Source organism: Malania oleifera, chromosome 9, assembly GCF_029873635.1.
Source record: "Malania oleifera isolate guangnan ecotype guangnan chromosome 9, ASM2987363v1, whole genome shotgun sequence".
NCBI lineage: Eukaryota > Viridiplantae > Streptophyta > Magnoliopsida > Santalales > Ximeniaceae > Malania > Malania oleifera.
Window position 1 is genome coordinate 20773165 of NC_080425.1, and position 18879 is coordinate 20792043.

At 35.5% G+C, this 18879-nt stretch overlaps 1 protein-coding gene across 2 annotated transcripts; it reads left to right on the forward strand.

Annotated features, from left to right (window-relative positions):
• The first annotated feature begins 1759 nt into the window (after nucleotides 1-1759).
• On the forward strand, nucleotides 1760-13783 carry LOC131164046 (serine/threonine-protein kinase PEPKR2-like). Of its 2 annotated transcripts, XM_058120969.1 has the most exons (5): nucleotides 1760-2063; nucleotides 2196-2275; nucleotides 2450-3395; nucleotides 11999-12295; nucleotides 13155-13783. In XM_058120969.1, the coding sequence occupies exons 3-5, from the start codon at nucleotides 2654-2656 to the stop codon at nucleotides 13511-13513; spliced, it is 1398 nt and encodes a 465-aa protein (XP_057976952.1). In that variant the 5' UTR covers nucleotides 1760-2063; nucleotides 2196-2275; nucleotides 2450-2653; the 3' UTR covers nucleotides 13514-13783. The 2 variants fall into 2 exon arrangements, with proteins under 2 accessions (XP_057976952.1, XP_057976951.1); XM_058120968.1 differs by having other exon boundaries at nucleotides 1854-2275.
• Nucleotides 13784-18879: the final 5096 nt, after the last annotated feature.

The window sequence follows — 18879 nt, forward strand, 5'->3', positions numbered from 1 at the left end:
AGGACTTAGGAAAATTTGATGTAAAATCAGACGAAGGAATATTCTTAGGATATGCATTGAATAGTAAAGCTATTAGAGTCTACAACAAAAGGATTCTCACAATCATAGAATCAATACATGTAACCTTAGATGAAGCGAATCCATTCTTGAAACCACCGGAGATTGAAGAAGCTGAAATTAAGGAAAGTCTAGATGACTTAAAAATACAAGAAGTAAATAATGAGAAGAAAGAACCGAGTTCAACTTCAAATGATTGACCTCTAAACCAAACATAACTACTTAAAGAATGGAAGTTTGTGAAAAATCACCCAAAGGACCAAATCTTTGGTGAACCTCAAAAGGAGTATTTACCAGATCCTCATTGAAAATTTTGTGTAATAACTATGCTTTTCTATCTCAAGAAGAACCCAAAAATATAGATGAAGCATTGAATGATGACTCTTGGATAATAGCCATGCAAGAAGAACTAAATCAGTTTAAAAGAAATAAAGTTTGGAAATTAGTTCCTAGACTCATTGATCATAGAGTAATTGGAACCAAATGAGTATTCAAGAATAAAAAGAATGAAAAAGGAATTGTAGTGCGTAACTCGGCTAAACTTGTTGCTCAAGGATATAATCAAGAAGAAGGAATAGACTTTGATGAGACCTTTGCTCCCATAGTTAGAATGGAAGTCATAAGATTGCTATTAACCTTTGCATCTCACAAAAATGTTAAACTTTATCAAATGGACGTGAAGAGTGCATGCTTAAATGGATTTATAAATGAAGAATTTTATGTAGCACAACCTCTAGGATTTGAAGATGTTCATTAATCGGATTACGTATTTAGATTAACAAAAGAATTATATGGACTAAAGCAAGCTCCTAGAGCTTGGCATAAACGTTTAAGGAGATTTTTATTGGAAAATGGCTTTTCTAGAGGAAAAGTGGATAACACACTGTTTATTCAATTTAAAAATGAAGATATGCTAATTATTCAAATATATGTGGATGATATCATTTTTGGTGCTACGAATGAAGAACTTTGCAAAGACTTTACTACGTGTATGCAAGATGAATTTGAAATGAGTATGATGAGAGAGCTGACTTACTTCTTAGGACTTCAAATTAAGCAAGTCAAAAATGGAACTTTCATAAATAAGTCAAAATACATAAAACAAGATTAAGAAATTTGATATGGAAGGTGGAAAACCTTTAGGGACTCCTATGAGTATGTCTATAAATCTTGATAAAGATGAAAAAGGAAAACTGGTAGATATGAAATACTACCGAGGTATGATAGGAAATTTGCTTGACCTAACAGCCAATAGACAAGACATTATGTTCAGTGTATATATGTGCGTCCGGTTTCAAGCAGCCCCTAAGGAATCACACCAAATAAGATGACATGTAGATTAGTAAAGGAGTGTCACAACATTTAGGAATAACGACTAAAATTCATGGAAAAACTTTAATGGAAAGTGTAGATTAGTAAAAGATTGTCACAACACTCGGGTATAAAGATTATCTATGATTTCGAAAATTTGTGAGAAAAGTTAATGAAAAATTTGAAAGTACATTTGGAAATGGGAGTAAACATACAAGGAGAGAGAGAAAAAGAGAGCCCTACACGTATTAAGAGTAAAGTAACGTCTCATCAATATAAAGAAAGCGCCTTTATATATGAATGTGATAATTACTGCAGAATTATACAATTCTAAATCAACCTCCTAGATTTATGTTCCATTTATATCTTTCCAAATACAACATCATGTGATTTTCTCATTGTCAAGACAACTAGAGAGCAGAGAGAGGTTGGTGGGGAAGCATGGCTTTGACCAAATATAAAAAAAGGAATGAAGCATGGAACGTGAATTTGAAGAGTAAAGGGCATAAGATGCGGAAAAACTTCAAAGCCGAGGGACACCTCTGTAAATTGCAAAACGCCGCATTGTAGTTAATATAGACGCGCGAGAGGAACGCTGTGACGGTTGTAGTTTTCACGTGTTTGCTCCCCAAAATAACTTTCCTCATCTCTTCAGTCAAGTCCTTCACTCCTGCTCGCATCCATTTCCAATGAAGGTACTGCTTTGCCGATCCTCATCCTCCAATCACTTCTCCCTCTTGATGCGTTTGTTCTGATTTTCATTTATCTTAGCACGATCGCATCAATTGCGGGTTGTTATTCGCTCAGATTTTATTCATGAATCACAGCAAACTGATGCGTAGAACTGGTGAATCACTGGTCGAGATGGGTCGTAAGAAGAGGAACAAGAAGCTTCTGATGCTCACCGGTTCGAAATTTGTTTTTGTTTCTTCTATATTTTATTTTATTTTTTATGGTTTTATTATTATTTTTTTTTCTTTCTCGTTCTATTTTTTCATTTCATTTCTTGCCGAATATTGGGGTTTTGACTATCAAGTGGGATTTACTGCGTTTTGATTGATACCCATTGTTGAAATTGCAGAATTCAATCGAAAGACAGATCTTCCAGTCGAGTGGTACCCACTGTAGTTTCCGTTGAAGATATTTTTTCGATTGGTTACTATTTAGTTCCAGCGACTTCAGGGAAATTCTAATAATTTTTTTTTCGATGAATCCGACGCTTAGTTGGATCGCTTATGGTTCTTGGAAATTTTAGAAATTTTCAGTATTTTGAAATGTTTAATTAATGGAGTTTTTGGGGAAGAAGAGAAAGGGCCCGGAAATTTTACCATCATGTCGCAAGCCTGCAATTCCATTGACAATCCTTTTGTCACACTTGTCGTTTGAAGAGTACTCAAGGCAGAGAAAGAAGTGTAAGGAAGATGTAGTTAAAGAAATTGTTGGTTCTAGTAGAAGTGTAGTTATTGGAGTTGTCACTGCTCCTCCTTGTGGCGTAGGCTGCTCAGATACGCAAGGAAGAGGCCTGAAGAGGAAAATTGGGTGTCTTGATGCAGCCACTCGAATGGGTAGGAAGAAGAAGATTGAGCAAGATTATGATTTGGGGGCAATGATAGGACAGGGTAAATTTGGGTCGGTGGTGTTGTGCCGAAGTAAAGTGACTGGGGAAGAGTTTGCCTGCAAGACATTGCGTAAAGGGGAGGAGATTGTGCATCGGGAGGTGGAGATAATGCAACACCTTTCTGGCCATCCAGGTGTTGTGACACTGAAGGCAGTTTATGAGAACTCAGCATCATTCCATCTAGTGATGGAGCTCTGCCCTGGGGGACGGTTGCTTGACCAGATGGCTAAAGAAGGGAGATATTCAGAGTACCGGGCTGCTAATATACTCAAGGAACTGGTTTCTGTAATAAAGTATTGCCATGATATGGGTGTTGTTCACCGCGACATAAAACCCGAGAATATACTTCTTGCGACTTCAGGACAGATAAAGCTGGCAGACTTTGGATTAGCTGTGCGCATTTCAAATGGTGGGATGAACTTTATTTTAGAACTGGAAGTTTATGCAATTTCTAGTTGTTGGTATGGTCAGGGATGCACAGATCCCATTGCACTTTTGTTTTGGAAAATTATCTGTTGCTATAATTTTATAAATTAAATGTTTTAGGGTACTTTCATGATAATTATAGTGTTAAATTAGCAATTTGGTTCTGCACTAAAAATGCTGTCTAATTATTTGTAGTGTTTATTCTTTCGTCCTTAAGCCTGTGGATTGATAGCTCCTAAACCCAAGCTTGTCCTTTTTTTGGCTTTAACCCCAGAGATTCATTTTTCTCAGCCAAGCCACTGAGCTTGACAAATCAGACCTATGCTGTCCTATTGTGAAATGGTTTTTGTGAAAATTTTTGAAAGAACTCTTAAATTTTATAATTTGAGATCTTCTTTAATGATGCAGTTGAGCATTTGAAGGAACTTTTACATTTTCTAATCTGACATTTTTTTCAATGATGCAGCTAAGCATACTTTGTGTAAAACACATTTGTCCAGTAGGAATTTGATTAAAACACATTATCATTTTTACACAAACCATATAAAATCTGTAACATTTCCAGACACATCATTAACAATATGGTATTATTGGTTTGATTTTCCAAGTTCAGCACCCTGATTGGGAAACATAGAACTATAGAAGTTTAGGGTCAAAACCAGAATGGTCTAAGTTCAAGGTTTTAGGGGTTATTAACCCTAATTTTACTGCTTCATGCATCAAAATTTCTTGATCTTTGAAGTATGGAAATGGTTCAAGTTCAGTGTGCAAATGTAGCCTTTTCAATAAACCATTATTGTAATATTTCTCTTAAAAATTAAATCTTTCATGAACAACCATTCCAGTGTCATTATTCTGTCTAGAGCACATTGGCACCGTATCAGAAAAGTGTTGAAGGGGTGTTGCAAGTTAGAAACATATTTAAAATTTTTTTCTCATTTTAAAATGTTGGATATGAACATTGCTTCTTGGTGGGCATGTCCATGCTTATGTAGTCCCTTAATTCATAACATTTTGTAAGTAATACTTCCATGTTTGTTGGTTTATGTGCTTTTTATTTTTATTAAGGTTTTCTTATATCATTATAAGTCTAACTTTGCATTATGTCTGAAATTTTAAAATGTGAAGTTGGAAACATTTTTTTTTTCTTCAGGCATTGATTATTAAGAGCATCTTAACTGGATGCCAGTTTGAGAAATTTGGTACTCTGTTGTGAAGTTTATTGCTAAAACTATTAAATGATATTGACATGGAGAAGTTAAGATGCCATGTGCAATTTTTCCATGTTGGTCATACATTGATTTGTGCTTATATGAATATAATGCTTTTCAAAGTTTAGTTTATTTTTCTATTTTTTTTTGGGGTGTTTTCCTGGCACTTTGTTTAAAACTGTTTAAAACTTTAATTTGTACATTAATAATATTGGCAATCAGAAGCACATTTATGGGATCAGTTACCGTTGATGAAGGTTATATCTAATGTGGCTTTAGAAATTTCATTTCTTTCTTTTGTTCATATTGTCCTCATTTGTTTTAACTTTTAACAATACATGCTTTTGGGTCAATGGTAAGCCTTGACGCAATGATAAGGATGTTATGCTCAAACCTAAAGGTCAAAGGTTCAAGTCATGGAAACAGTCTCTCCAAAATGCATACATCATGCTTTTGCAGACTCTCAATATGGTGTAAGAACCTTGTGCATTTGGTGTTGCATTATGCCTTTTAGTTTTTAGGAGCCTTCTGCAGTTGCCTTCCCAGAATAGTAATTTATCAGAACAACAATTGTGCATCTGCTGCAATTCTATCTCTAAATCAACCAACTGGTTGCAGAAGTTATGTTCAAAATTAAGAAAATATTAAAGTTACAAAAATAATGGAAGCTTACATGCACAGATACGCAAATCTACATATTATGTTTTATAACATAAGTATGTTTGTTTAATTTTTAACTTTTAAGAGTAAGGTTTTTGGGATAAGGGTTCTAAGGTGAAGTTGAAGGAGATTGAAAAGCTCAGTTGGTCCATCTTAACTTCCTTGCTTGAATAATGGGGTAAAGTAGTTTTGTCATGAATAAGAAATTCTCTTTACCACACAAGGATGAACTTCTGATTTGTCACAGAACAGTATGATTAGAATGTCTATTCCTTCACACTGATCATTGATGAGACAAAATGATTGGCATTGCAATGTTACTGGGAATGTGTAATGTTGCTGTTGATGGGACAGGAATGGAATTGTGGTACATCACATGCTCTAAAATGTGGAACATTAGGGGTATATGTATGTAGATATGTTGATAACCTACATGTAATGGCACTTGCATAGTGTTGAGAGGATGTTGAGGTGTTTCTAAATCTCAAAGACATTTTCTTCTGTGAAATAGATTAACAATGACTGAAGATAGAATTATAATGCAATAATTCTCCCTTAACTAATAAAAAATGTTGTGGGAACTTGAAATTTCAGTTGTGCTCCAGAGAAGGATTTCACTTTGGTTAACAGATGCTTTCTTTGCAAGGATGAAGGGTGATGCTGAAACTAATGAGTAATTATCACCATCTGCTCCACTGCCCCTGGACCAGAATTTTTTGGAATTCAGCTACTGCTCTTTCCAAGCTGCTCCAGGTCACTGCTGAATCTTTGGGAAAGGGATTCTGGGCTTTGAAGGACATTTTTGCGAAGAGAGAAAGAAAAAAAGTGTTTTCCTTAATCACTCTCACAATCTCCTGGATTATGTGGAGAGAAAGGAATACTAGAGCTCACGAAGTAACTTCTACTTCTCCCACAATACTCCTGGATAGATGACTTTCTATTCTTTCTTTCTGGCTTGGTGGCAGTACATGCTGGATGCTTATTCAATTTTGATCTTTTGGATACACAGTCATTCTGCTGATTGATCTATTCTCTCTCTCTCTTAGTGTTTGTAAATAGATGGCACCCCCTTGGTGTCCTTTTATTTAATTCTATTTTTTCTGATGAGAAAAAGATACTTTCAATTGTTAGAAATCAGGCCCAGAGCCCTCTGACTAATTTCAATGGGCAGCTCGTGGATTCAGTTTAGTTTCCTATCAGGCCCAAAGCTCACCTAATGGGCACTGGGCAGCCCATGGATTCACTCAAATTTTCTTCTCTGAAGCAGGCCCAGGCTCCTTTGCCCGACTCTGCAAATATCTTGGGGCCAAAATCAGCTCCATTTCGCAGCTGGAGAAAGAGTAATCAGTTAATTCCTCTTCAGGGGGAAGAGATATTGATTCAGTGAGTCTTGAAGGGCGAGAGTAGGTAAAACCCAGATTTGATTTCTAATAATTCAAGGAGTACCGTGGAGGTTTCTGTAATTTTTGGGTGAGAGGAAATCAGTGTAGGGGAGAGAACAAGTGAGATTCAATTGGTGGCTGTTGCTAGGGAGTTTTGTTTAAAGGACCAAGAAGCTTGTCTAGATGAGAATCAGGATGACATATTGATGTTCTGGGGAAACTACTGCTAAGAAAACGAACTCTGATAAGTTTAGGGGCCAGAAATTTTATGCTTCTCAGGAGGTGGTGTCTACGGGAACTAAAATGAGGAAAAGATTTGAACAGAGCAAGATAATTTGGGTGGGGTAGTGAGAAAATTTTGAGGATAGATACAATGGGTATTTTATGTATTGTGGAAGAACTAAACATTCAGAGGGTGATACGAATGAGTGGGTTAGCAAAGGTAAGGAGAAGAAGAAATGGGAAGATTGGATAATTTCAGTGATATGGATGGTGAGTTGGATTGTGATGGGGGATTGCCGCTGGATGAGATTTGGGAACAATATGGACATGTCTGATTCATCTGATTACTTGGGGATATATCATATGTGCCACCATCTCTGTTGGATAGATTGGAGGGGATTTCTGTTTTTGAGAGCAAGGAATTGGATAAAAAGAAATTGTGTAAGGTGGAATTCTGCCCATCCCTGTGGAGGAGATTACTGGGGAGGATTAAGAAATTCAGCAATAGATGGAAAGGATGGGTTTACAGCTGTTTGATCCTGGAGCAAATAAATTTTGTCCTGATTGTGGTAGAAGTAAGCTGAAGAGGGGCAAGAGAGAACTACAATGGAAAGGGTTTAAGGAGGGGTTTTTCTTGGCTAATTCTTGTTAGCTTTTATTTAATTTTTTTCCTTTTTTTTAATTATTTTTTAATTTTTTAATTTTTGGGGGCTTCTGTCCTTGCCTAGGTTGTAATCTCTCTTCTTTCTTTCTTAATACATATTTTATTATCACAAAAATGGTTAAATTTAGCATTTGGGAACAAAAATGTACCACATTTTGGAGTGTGTGTGCCAATTCGTGGTTCGGTTGGGGTTATTGTCAATCCTTGGCTGAGATGATTTAGGGTAACCTATCATTTCATTTTATTCAGAATTTGAGCCAGCTACGGATGATTTATGTCAGCCTGAGAAAATTCCACAATATGGTGCAATAAAGATGCTTTTTATCCTAGATGGCAGAGGGTTCAGGTTCGCATTTTTTCTAGGAGCAGGTGAAGGGTTTTGTGCTGTCCATCAAGAAGGTAGATTCTGTGAGGGGAGGGCCTTCTGCAATGAAGCAAGAAAGAGACATTGTCCTCAGATGTCACGACCATGGATCCACAAATCTGAGTCCTGGAGTGGAGTATAAGGAAATGTTGAATCCTTTGTCCCTATTTTGATGAGGGATATTTGTATTTGGATTGGGGATAATTCTGATGCTTCGAATTGTAAATCATTTCTAATAATTCATTAATGCAATCAATGATCCCTTCCCTTTTTCCTCTGGAGAATTTAGTTTGGAAGGCTGAAGTTCCTTCAAGTTCAAAGCATTTATGTGGAAATAGAATTTAATTAATTAATGCTAATAAATTGATGCAGTCAAGGATGAATAAGGCAATCTGTAAATGTTTTTGTAATGTTCTTAGCTTCTGACAAGACAAAGAGCATTTGTTTCTTAATTGTCCAGTGGCTAGTCTGCTTTGGTGTAAGATTTTCTCTTTTGTTGCTGAGATGTGGGTGACTCTTCAGGCAGTGGATGATATTATGTTGTTGAAAATTTGGGGTTTTGGGAGAAGTAAGAAAGGGAAAGTCTTGTGGAATTGTGCTAGGTAGGCTATACTTTAGACTTTACAGATGACATGAACACTGGGATTTGGTATCCCATCCTTTAGACAAAAAATGACATGAATGCTGGGATTTTTAAAGATCAATTTATGCTGTCTTATTTTTTATTTGGAGAAAATAATTTTTTCTAGCATCTTTTGGCTTTTGCTTCAGGATTTTTTTAGGGCATGTCTTTGATTGCATTGAAAGGAGATTAGGCGGTGGCTCTTTTGTAATTGTTTTGTCCTTTATACTACTTGGAGGACATTTTTTGTTTGGCTCTTGTACTGATCTTTCGTTCTTAATAAATTTATTTTCCTATGATAAAAAACCTTAGCATTCTTTTTGATGGGTAAGTGTGAAGGGTAGAGTTGTTTAGGTTTGAACCCTGCTCAAATATGTGGTGGGATGAGAGCCTCTAACCAGCAGTCATGAGACCATCCCTTGCCTGCCAACTTATAACATAAGACCAAAACAAATGGTTGAGATTAGATTTTTTTTTTCTTTTTTCTTTTTTCTTCTCAAGATAACAAATGAAGTTCTGATTGAGAAATAGTTGCTTTGTTATTCAGGTTAGTGAATTTTTTATTTTTTGTGTTGGATAGTTATTTTTTTTTTTGGGGGGAGTGGGGTGTGGTGTTATTGTTACTGAGATTGTTACTTATGTGAGTTGAGGCTCTTGGAGACATGTTTGCTTTGTGGAAGACCTATGGACTCTTTTCACTCTTGGGACTTGGGAGGTATATTTTTGAGTCCATAAACTATAGGACTTAGGACTTGTTATGTTGGCAAAAAGACGAATCCCTGCCTAAAATGGTTGAAGGGCATTATTAGTTGCATTGTACTTCTACATAATTCTTTCCCCCCCGTTTTTTGTTTTTTGTTTTTTTCCCCTTTGTTGGTTCTAGCTGGCTAATTTGTGCTCCTTGTGCTTTCCAATCCCAAGTAGCTGGGATTAAGGCTTAATTGAGGTGAGTTCTTAAGATTGTGCTGCTTCTAAAGACAACTTGTTCTTAATCAGCTTGTAATTCTTCACTCCAATCAATAGTTAGCTGCTTCTATTTTTTTTTAAATTAAAAATTTTATGAATAAAATCTATATTTTGTTGCTAAGAAAATTTATGAGAAATTAATATGAAAAAAATTGGAATATAACATGCTTTGTGTTCTGTTTTTTCAAAGAATGAAATATGGACCTTAACCAAGTCTAATGGGTGTAGTAATTGTAATTGATTGACGGTTTATGTTTTCTTGAGTCCCAAATATTAAATAATATGTGATTTAAAATTTAATTTGTTATACTGTTCACCTTTTTCCAGAAACTAAATGGAGCATTTAGTTCTATGCCCCACTGTTACCTAGAGCAGGCAATGATCTGGTTTGTGGAACGGGAACGAGATAGCGGTACAACACATGCTCTAATGGAATGTTAGGGGTATACTTAAATAGATATTATTGATTTTTTTGGTTAAATGAATGACCTAACACAACGTAAGTCTCTCCCTCTATTAATAATACATATCAATTACTTTCAATGACCACAATACCCTTACTAACTCTCACTTATTAACATAACACTAACACACTACTAATACTAAAAGACTAAAATAACCATTAACACGACCCCTCAAGCTGGAGCATAGATGTCATATGCTCCTAGCTTGTTACAAATTAATTTAACATGAGCACCCCCCAAAGTTTTGGTAAACAAATCAGCAAGCTGCATATTGGACTTCACATGAGCGGTGGTAATGAGTTTTGAGTTTTTACACAAGTTTCTCTTGAACAAAGTGACAATCAACAACAATGTGTTTTGTTCACTGATGGAAGATTGGGTTGGAACAATATGAGTGCAGCTTGATTATCACACATCAACTCCATATACTAAGAATGTGGAAAGCCCAATTCTTCCTGCATGTTTGTCAGCCAACAAGCTCATACGTAGTGTGAGCCATAACTTTATATTTTGACTCAACACTTGATCCACAATTGTTTGTTTCTTACTATTCCAAGAAACCAAATTACCACCAACAAAGATATAGTACCCAGTTTTGGATCTTTTGTATGAAGCTGTTTCAGCCCAATTTGCTTCAGTATATCCTTGAATATAAGTATGACCCTGATCTTGATATAAGAGACCTCTCCCAGATGCATCTTGAGATATCTCAAGATGTGAATTACTGGGTCCCAATGACTTGTCCTTAGAGAATCCAGAAATTGAATGACAATACTTATTGAGAAAGATATGTCAAGCTGAGTGACTTTGTGATAATCCAGCTTTCTTACAAGTCTTTGGTATCATCCAGGATTAGACAAAAAGTCACTGCTATTCGACACATACTTGCTACTAGGATCCATGCATGTATCAATTGGTTTTGATCCCAACAACCCAGTCTTATCCTAAAGATCAAGAACATTCTTTCTCTATGACAAAATGGTTCCATACGAGATCCGGATACTTCTATACCTAAGAAGAATTTCATTGGTCCCAAATTCTCAATTTGAAACTTGGTTTGTAAAAAATGCTTTAGGCATTGAATACCTTAATCACCATCACTTGTAATTACAATATCATCCACTTACACAATATGAAGATGATGAATTAAGATGATAAAACAGGAAGTGATCTATTGCACACCGTCGAAGGTCAAACTCAAGTACTACAACACTGAATCAACCACACCATGCTCTAGAGACTATTGTAAACCATACAATGTTTTCTTAAGCTGACACACTAAGCTTGACTCTCCCTAAGCAACAAACCACCTATGGCCAAGGAGATGAATAGACATACTGATGTAAGTTTGAAACTGGTGAAAATGTGTCAGAATAATCCAAACCATACACCTGAGCATACATACCCTAGCAACAATTTATATCAAGCCTTAATTGTCCCTGCACGTGCAGCCCAACAGTGCATGGGAAGATAAACACACGATAAATAACACCCATTGTAGGGAATATGATAATTTTTTTAAAACACCACTTAATAAACATAGGCAACGAGACTAGAACCCAGGACCTCTTGGTAACTTGGCTCTAATACCATATTGAGATTTTTGGTTAAATGAATGACCTAACACAACCATAATACTTATCCAGTGCATTCTAATGACCATAATATCCTTTCTCTCACTTATTAACATAACACTAACACACTACTAGTACTAAAAGACTAAAATAACCATTAATAGATGTATTGGTGAAAACAGTGTATTGGCACTTTCATATTTTGGAGAGGATGCTAAGGTGTTTCTAAATCTAGGGGAAATTTTCTGTTGTGAAATAGGTTTATAATGAACCTGGCAGGGAAACAAACAGAAAAGCAAACAGTAAATGAATGGTTATGTTTGTCATTACTTTGTGTGTGCGCGTCTGCATGCACACATGTGTGTTTTTTTGACCCTCAACTGCCTACTTCTCTTTGTATGGTGCATAGTCTAGAATTATACTGCCTAGAATAAATTTTTATTTTTTATTCCTGCAGGTCAGAGCCTTGCTGGTGTGGTTGGAAGTCCTGCCTATGTTGCCCCTGAAGTTCTGCTTGGTTCTTATTCAGAAAAAGTGGATATCTGGAGTGCCGGCGTCCTCCTACATGCTCTTTTGGTTGGTGTGCTTCCATTTCAAGGTGACTCTTTGGAAGCAGTCTTTGAGGCCATCAAGAAAGTTAACCTTGATTTTGATGGTGGAGCGTGGGAGTCAGTATCCCAACCTGCCCGGGATCTCATTGCTCATATGATGACAAGGGATGTTTCAACTAGGCTAACCGCTGAAGAAGTACTGAGTAAGTATCGAATATTTCTCCAGCTATCGTTTAGGCTGCCTCAAGGCTTGGTGGTGGTGCTAGTGTTTGTGTGCACGTGTATATGTATACACCACATTTATGTTCAAATTTAGAGATTGTATTTTCTCTTGGAAGTTAATTTATGAATTGTCCAATAGGAAGTGAGATGATTTGTTTTATTTTCATTTTTCTGATAGGCAATTTCTTCAATTTTTTTTGGCATTTAGTTTATGAAAGTGGCTGGTTGTGGTCTGATTCTGTAAATTCCTTTAGTATGGGTTGCAAGATATTAGATTTCACAGTATTTTGAAACCATTTATGAACATTGATCAGGAAGAAGGCCAAACTAGTCCATCAGCCAGGGATCACATTAGGCTTGCCATCTTACGAATAATTTTAAAATTGAGGTTTAATGCAGAAATCTTGAGATTCAAAAAGCAAAAATTAGTCATCTATGTGAAAATGTTCAATCGGGCCAACTTCCCATTGTATTGTGTCATTGAGGTTCTCCTATTCCTATTAATGGCCGATCAACTGATCTATTTTAGGCTTGAGGCTTTAACGATCTTATAACATCCATACACTACATGTATGTCTTTTTAAGCGTCTGGTCCTCTGAATTCTTCTGTTTCCATCTGATTTTCAAAACACCAATTGAAACACTGGGTATTTTTTAGAACCATTACCTTAAAACTTATCAAGGTACCAGATGCAGTCTTAGTTTTATTTCTTGCTTCATATATTTTCTAAAATGGCATAATTGTTTCATGACATTACAAGTGCAGACAGTCTGTTTGGTTGAAACCAATGGAATTTAGATTTGTTACCTCCCACTGTCGATGACATGTATCTTCTACAGGGCATCCTTGGATATTGTTCTACACACAGCCAACATTGCATAACCTGAAGTTTAAGCCAAAAGCCAGAAACCGTGCAAGGCTGACTTCCCAACTGACATTCTTACCTCGGGCAGAGTCGGAGAGGAAAAGGATCATCGCGAGTGGTGCTCTCAATGATGACTCCAGCCCAATTTTGTCATCTGATAGTTCAATTCAGTGGTCAGAAGACGACTGCAGTTTGGTTGATGCTCTTGCTGTGGCGATTTCTCGTGTAAGGATATCTGAACCAAAGAGAAGCAGGTTATGCGATCCAGCAAACTCAATCCAACAGGAATGTTCCTCTAACATGAAGGTTAACAACCTTTGTACAGCCTTTTGATTCTGCTGAATAACCTGCTCATGCATCCGGGATTGGAGGACAACTTTTTATGGCAGGATGACATAAGAGACAAGATTGTGAAGATGCGCTGACCGTTTGACAGTGACAAAGTGTAGACTTGGGATTCTTGGGGCTCTTTCTCTGTAGAAATGATTTGGGCTTGTATGGTTCTGCTAGTTGTGTGTGTGTTGAGCCTGATAAGTTTGAAACTGTTTTTACAGAATCTCGTGTAAATAAAATGTGTCTGGGTGTTATGCTGCCGAGATAAAATGATTCTGTTTGTGCGATAATATTGGTTGCTTACTGAAGCAGTATGGGGAGTTCAATGAAGACTTGAAATTAGCTATTTAAGTTTTAAATTGGAGAATGGCGAATCCCTCAAAATGGAGCTTGTATAATTGGCATAAGAAGGATCGGGGAAATTATCATAAGATTGTGGCTCTAAAGAAAAAATTCTGCTTGGTGAAAGAAGTTTGAAGTGCAGAAGTAATTAACTAATATTACTACTAATACTAAAATAGTCATGAGAGAGAGAAATCTTTGGATGAGCTAATAATGGGGATGGGATCAAAATTTGAACCTATTACCAATTCTCATATTGGGTTTGCATAATTGTGAGTGGAATTGTATTCCACTAGTCAAAGTGCTAATTCTTAGATTTAATATATTAGTGATTTATCCTTTTATAGATAGGAATTAGTCTAATTTGACTCACTTTTTAAAAGACAATTATAATCTTTAATAAATAAATAAAAATAATCTGAAAAAACACATTTGACTATCTCTCAAGACTATTGATAATAATAATAATAATTACAGCAGTAACAATAACAAAGAGCAACAACTACGTCAATAATAGTAATATAGTAATAAAAAATACATTAACTTGAAGTTCGGGAAAAAAAAAAGAGAAAAAGAAAAGAACATGTGCTTCCCTTGAGGATTCAAAAAGCCCAAAAACATCTTTTGACATTTGATTTTCGGCGCACCTACATTTTCTTCATCAATTTACTATCAATTAGGCCCACAAAATGTTAAAAATTTTGACACTTGACATATGCTTAGATTGGCACGCCTAGAAACCCAATCGTTTTTTTCTGGATATTTGAATAAAATTAATTTCCAATGGTTGATTTTGAACTTTTTAAGAGTGGATTACACATTTTTTTTTTCTTTTTGGATAATGAATGGTATTTATGCTAGTATAGTCAAGGTTAAACCACTTATGACCGGGCCATGATGGGTTCTTAAATCGAAAAACCATCTCCCTTGAAGTATGGGATTGAAACCTGAGATCCTTGAGATGCTAGATCAATTAGGTTGATAGAAGTGGTTGGCGGTCTGATCATCAACGAAATGGTTGGTTCATTTTCACTTGCATTGCTCGAACTCTATGTGAAAATAGCATTTGAAGTATTGTCTAAGAGATTGATATTGTCATCAACGCCTTCATCATCTATGGGACTATTGTATGTAGATTTTAACCTCCGCAACGTGCAAATTTACAGCTTGTGATCTAAGAGAATTAAAACACTTACAAAGAACATCCATTCATATAAGATATTTAAAACTCATCAACCAATAAATAGTATTGGGGAAAGAACACTACCTTAGTATCATCAAAGTGAAATTACTTTTCAAAGGTAGTTTAGATGGTAAACTCAAAACTGTTCTATTTAAATGGTTAGAATTCGAATCTTGGGGTTATGAATTTCCATTTGAGATAATATTTTGTCATTTAAGTAGAGAAGGGTGGGGGGTTAGCCCATATCCTGGTGGATTAGTCGATTGTTCAAAAAGCTTTAGACATCATTGTTTCAAAAAAAAAAAAAGAATACAAAAAAAAAATAACAATAATAACAACAATAATATAATAATAAAATCAAATGATATATTATTATTATTATTATTATTATTATTATTTGTTATCACTACTACTTCCACAAAATATTATTGTTTAAGTCTTATAAAAATTAAAAAGTAGCCTTTTACCAAAATTACTACTTCAAACTTAATTAAGAATGGGTGATGAGATGTCCCTTTTGGTGCATATGAAAACATATAGTATATTTCTTATATTACATAATAAAACTTAAAGTGGGTATAGTGAAGGATGCAATAAAAAATTGCAAACCAGATAAGTGATAGTAGTAGATTGTAGCCTCCCAACGTTCAAATTTACAGCTTATGATATAAGAGAATTAAAACACTAATAAGGAGCATTTAAAACTCATCAATCAATAAATAGTAATGGTACCTTAGTATCAAAAAGGTGATTTAGGTGATAAATTCAAGATTCATTTGTTTAAATGGTCAAAGTTTTAATCTTGAGATTACAACTTTCTATTTAAAATTATATTTTGATATTTAAGGGAAAGAGGATAGGGGTTTAGCCCATAACTGTAGTAACCCGGGAAAAAATAAATAAATTAAGATTAAATATTAATTAAATAATTAATTAAAAATTATTAAATAAATAAATAAATAAATAAAGTAATAGTATGGGGAAAAAACTAATTGAAATAAAGATATATATATATATATATATATATGTATATATAAGGTTATTATATATGTGTATAAGTTAAAGTATATATATATATTGGTTAGTTGAAGCTTCTAGATGGAATTTCCCAATTTCAAATTAAAATTGGTGAGAGAGGGCTGAATCTCCCACTCTCTTGCTTCTCGTTTCTCTCCTCAATCCACTTCACTCTCTCTCCTCAAGTTCTCGATAAATATTCGGTCGATAAAAAATCAGAAAATATCACTAGACTCCATTCTCCGCTACCAACATTTCTACCGAAGTCAATTTGTCATAGGAGTGACGTAAGTATATCTCCTGAGATAAGGTAAATTCTCACTCTCACCTTAATTTTTCTTAAATTTTAAGTTAAATTGACGATCGGACACCACCACGAGAATTTAGAGATGATGCTTTACAAGTCTAGCGGAGCGGATTTCTCGTGAGGTCGTTGTAGGTATAACCCCAAAACTAGGATAAGGGGGTTATTTAGAGATTAATTGTTATTTAATTATTGTAGATTTAGAAATATTAGAATATTGAGTATTCTGGGATTGAATTGTGTAAGTAGGGTTTTTGGAATATAGGATTTGGGTGAGCACCGTAGGCACAGTTTTGGGAACCCTACAGACGTGGTTCAGGAAACTAGGTAAGGAGGAATAAAATTATATCAGTATTTTATTAAGGTGAATTGGTTATTTATGAGCATATGAAACCTAATATTTATCTATATGATTTTCAGAACAACTTGAGTACTAGAAAATGATAATTTTGTTTGAGGTTTATATTTGGAATAATTGCATATGATATTAAATTCGTGTGGCATGAGAACAAATTTTCCTAATAAATTGAATATGAATTACTGTAGTATTTGAGCTTTCATATGAGGATGTTTGTAATAATTATGGCATGACGAATGAATTGTTATGTTCGATTCCTATGTGGAAATGTATTGATATGTTGAATTCCTATGTGTTGGCCCTATAAGTCATTCCCGATTTTGATAATGACAAATACTCTGGTATTTGATGATTTTCAACTTTGTGTGCAAGATCATACTAAGTTGGATCACATTAATAACATGCGGTAACCCTGGCATATTTATTTGTTGTAATTTCTATTTGGGTCTGTAATCTTAATTAAGAAAAGGACTGTAATAATCTTCATATAATTCATGTAGGACTATAAGCTCAAGACCTTAGAAAGACCATAGGGATGTCGACCAATGTCAGATTTTTTCGGTGTCCTCAAAAGACCTTAGAAAGACCCTAAGTCCCAATACTAGCGGTGTCCTCAAAAGACCTTAGAAAGACCCTAAGTCCCAGTACTAGCACATAAGATGCCCCAAAAATCACTTAACATATCAGGGGAATTAATTGAAGTAAAAATGAAATAAACACCAAATCTATGAGAGGTCAGGCGACCGAACCTGTGGTGTTCAAACCACCTCTGGTGAATGAACTGTGGACGGGTCAACATGTTGACCTGTGTTCGGCAGACCGAACCAAAATGTACACATCTTTCATGGTCGACCAAACCTGTGTCGGGTCACTTTTCACCAACCCGGGTGCCCAAACCTTAGCATTCAAAATAGCCTCAGGTGACTGAACTTGTGAGTTCGGTCAACCGAATATTGGATCGGCACCTGAATCTCGGTGTTTTTGAGGAATCGCCTCAGTCAGCAAACCGAGCCCATTTTTGGGCACCTGAACCTCGAACAACACCTTTTTGCACTGTGTTTGTTCGGGCACCTGAACCTTAGGTCGGGCACCCGAAAACTCTCGGGTTGTTTATTTTTTACCGAGGTTAAAGTGGGTAAGTGGGGTTATTTTCTTTAAACATGTTTAAAACTTTTTTAATAATGCCCATTGAGTCCCCAATGATCATAATTTTGCCTATGCCTATATATACAAGCTCATTTGCAAAATTAAGGGTGGATTAGAAAAATTATTAAGCCAAAATTCTCTAAAAATTTCCAAAACCTATTTGGCTTATACTACTCCCATTCACTCTCATACACTTATTCCTTGATTATCCAAGTATTGTGAGAGTTTCTAGATTGCTTGTTCTCCATTCTAAAAAGCACACAACTCTCATTTGAAGTTTGTATTGTTTGATTTTTATCTTGAGAGTTAGGCTAGAGTTGTTCCCACTGTAACAAATAAATCTTATGTGGGAAAACTCAGTAGCTTGAGGGTTTTTGCATTGATATTGCGAAATTCTTTAGGCTTATATTTTGTGTGCAAAAAATATTTTACAAGCTCGTTTTCAAACAACTCTTGTGCTTGCTACATTGAAGAAAATATTTTTGAATTTGTTTCAATATTATTGTTAGCTTCTTTGAAACACTGATCTGACATTGAGATCTGGTATACTTGGTTTTCAAAGAATAGCCTGTTTAAACACTCTAGTGCTTGCTTGAGAATAATCATTAGACTGAGTGTTGATTGCACATGTAGAGCACCGAGCTTATAGTTCATACATTCTTGAGGTGCATTGATTATTACTTATGCGTAGTGGTACATATCTACTTATGTAAGAAGCATTTGTTTGTACGCAAATTTTTATATAATTTGTATTCCAAGTGTGAGCGTGAAGAGGGAGACTAGGTCTGTTGAATAGTCTTGGATTGACTTAAACCCGATTAGGAAAGTTAGGCACACCATCCTAGTAAGGTGTGATTAGGTTGAGGTTAGCCCCGTTAATTGAACTGGTTGTAATCGGTGTCACTCCACCCGTTAAATGAGTATTAGTGGAATCCTCGAACTTGCGAGTTAGAGGCGGGGACGTAAGTATAGTTGGTCGAACCCCGATAACATTCTTGTGCCTACTTTTAATTTTC

What these genes read in the sequence shown, in the direction of transcription:
- LOC131164046 (XM_058120969.1), top strand. Translation starts at nt 2,654, where the DNA reads ATGGAGTTTTTGGGGAAGAAGAGAAAGGGCCCGGAAATTTTACCATCA. An exon ending in AGCTGTGCGCATTTCAAATG is followed by an intron (nt 3,396 to 11,998) that starts GTGGGATGAACT and finishes TTATTCCTGCAG; the next exon opens with GTCAGAGCCTTGCTGGTGTG. An exon ending in AACCGCTGAAGAAGTACTGA is followed by an intron (nt 12,296 to 13,154) that starts GTAAGTATCGAA and finishes TATCTTCTACAG; the next exon opens with GGCATCCTTGGATATTGTTC.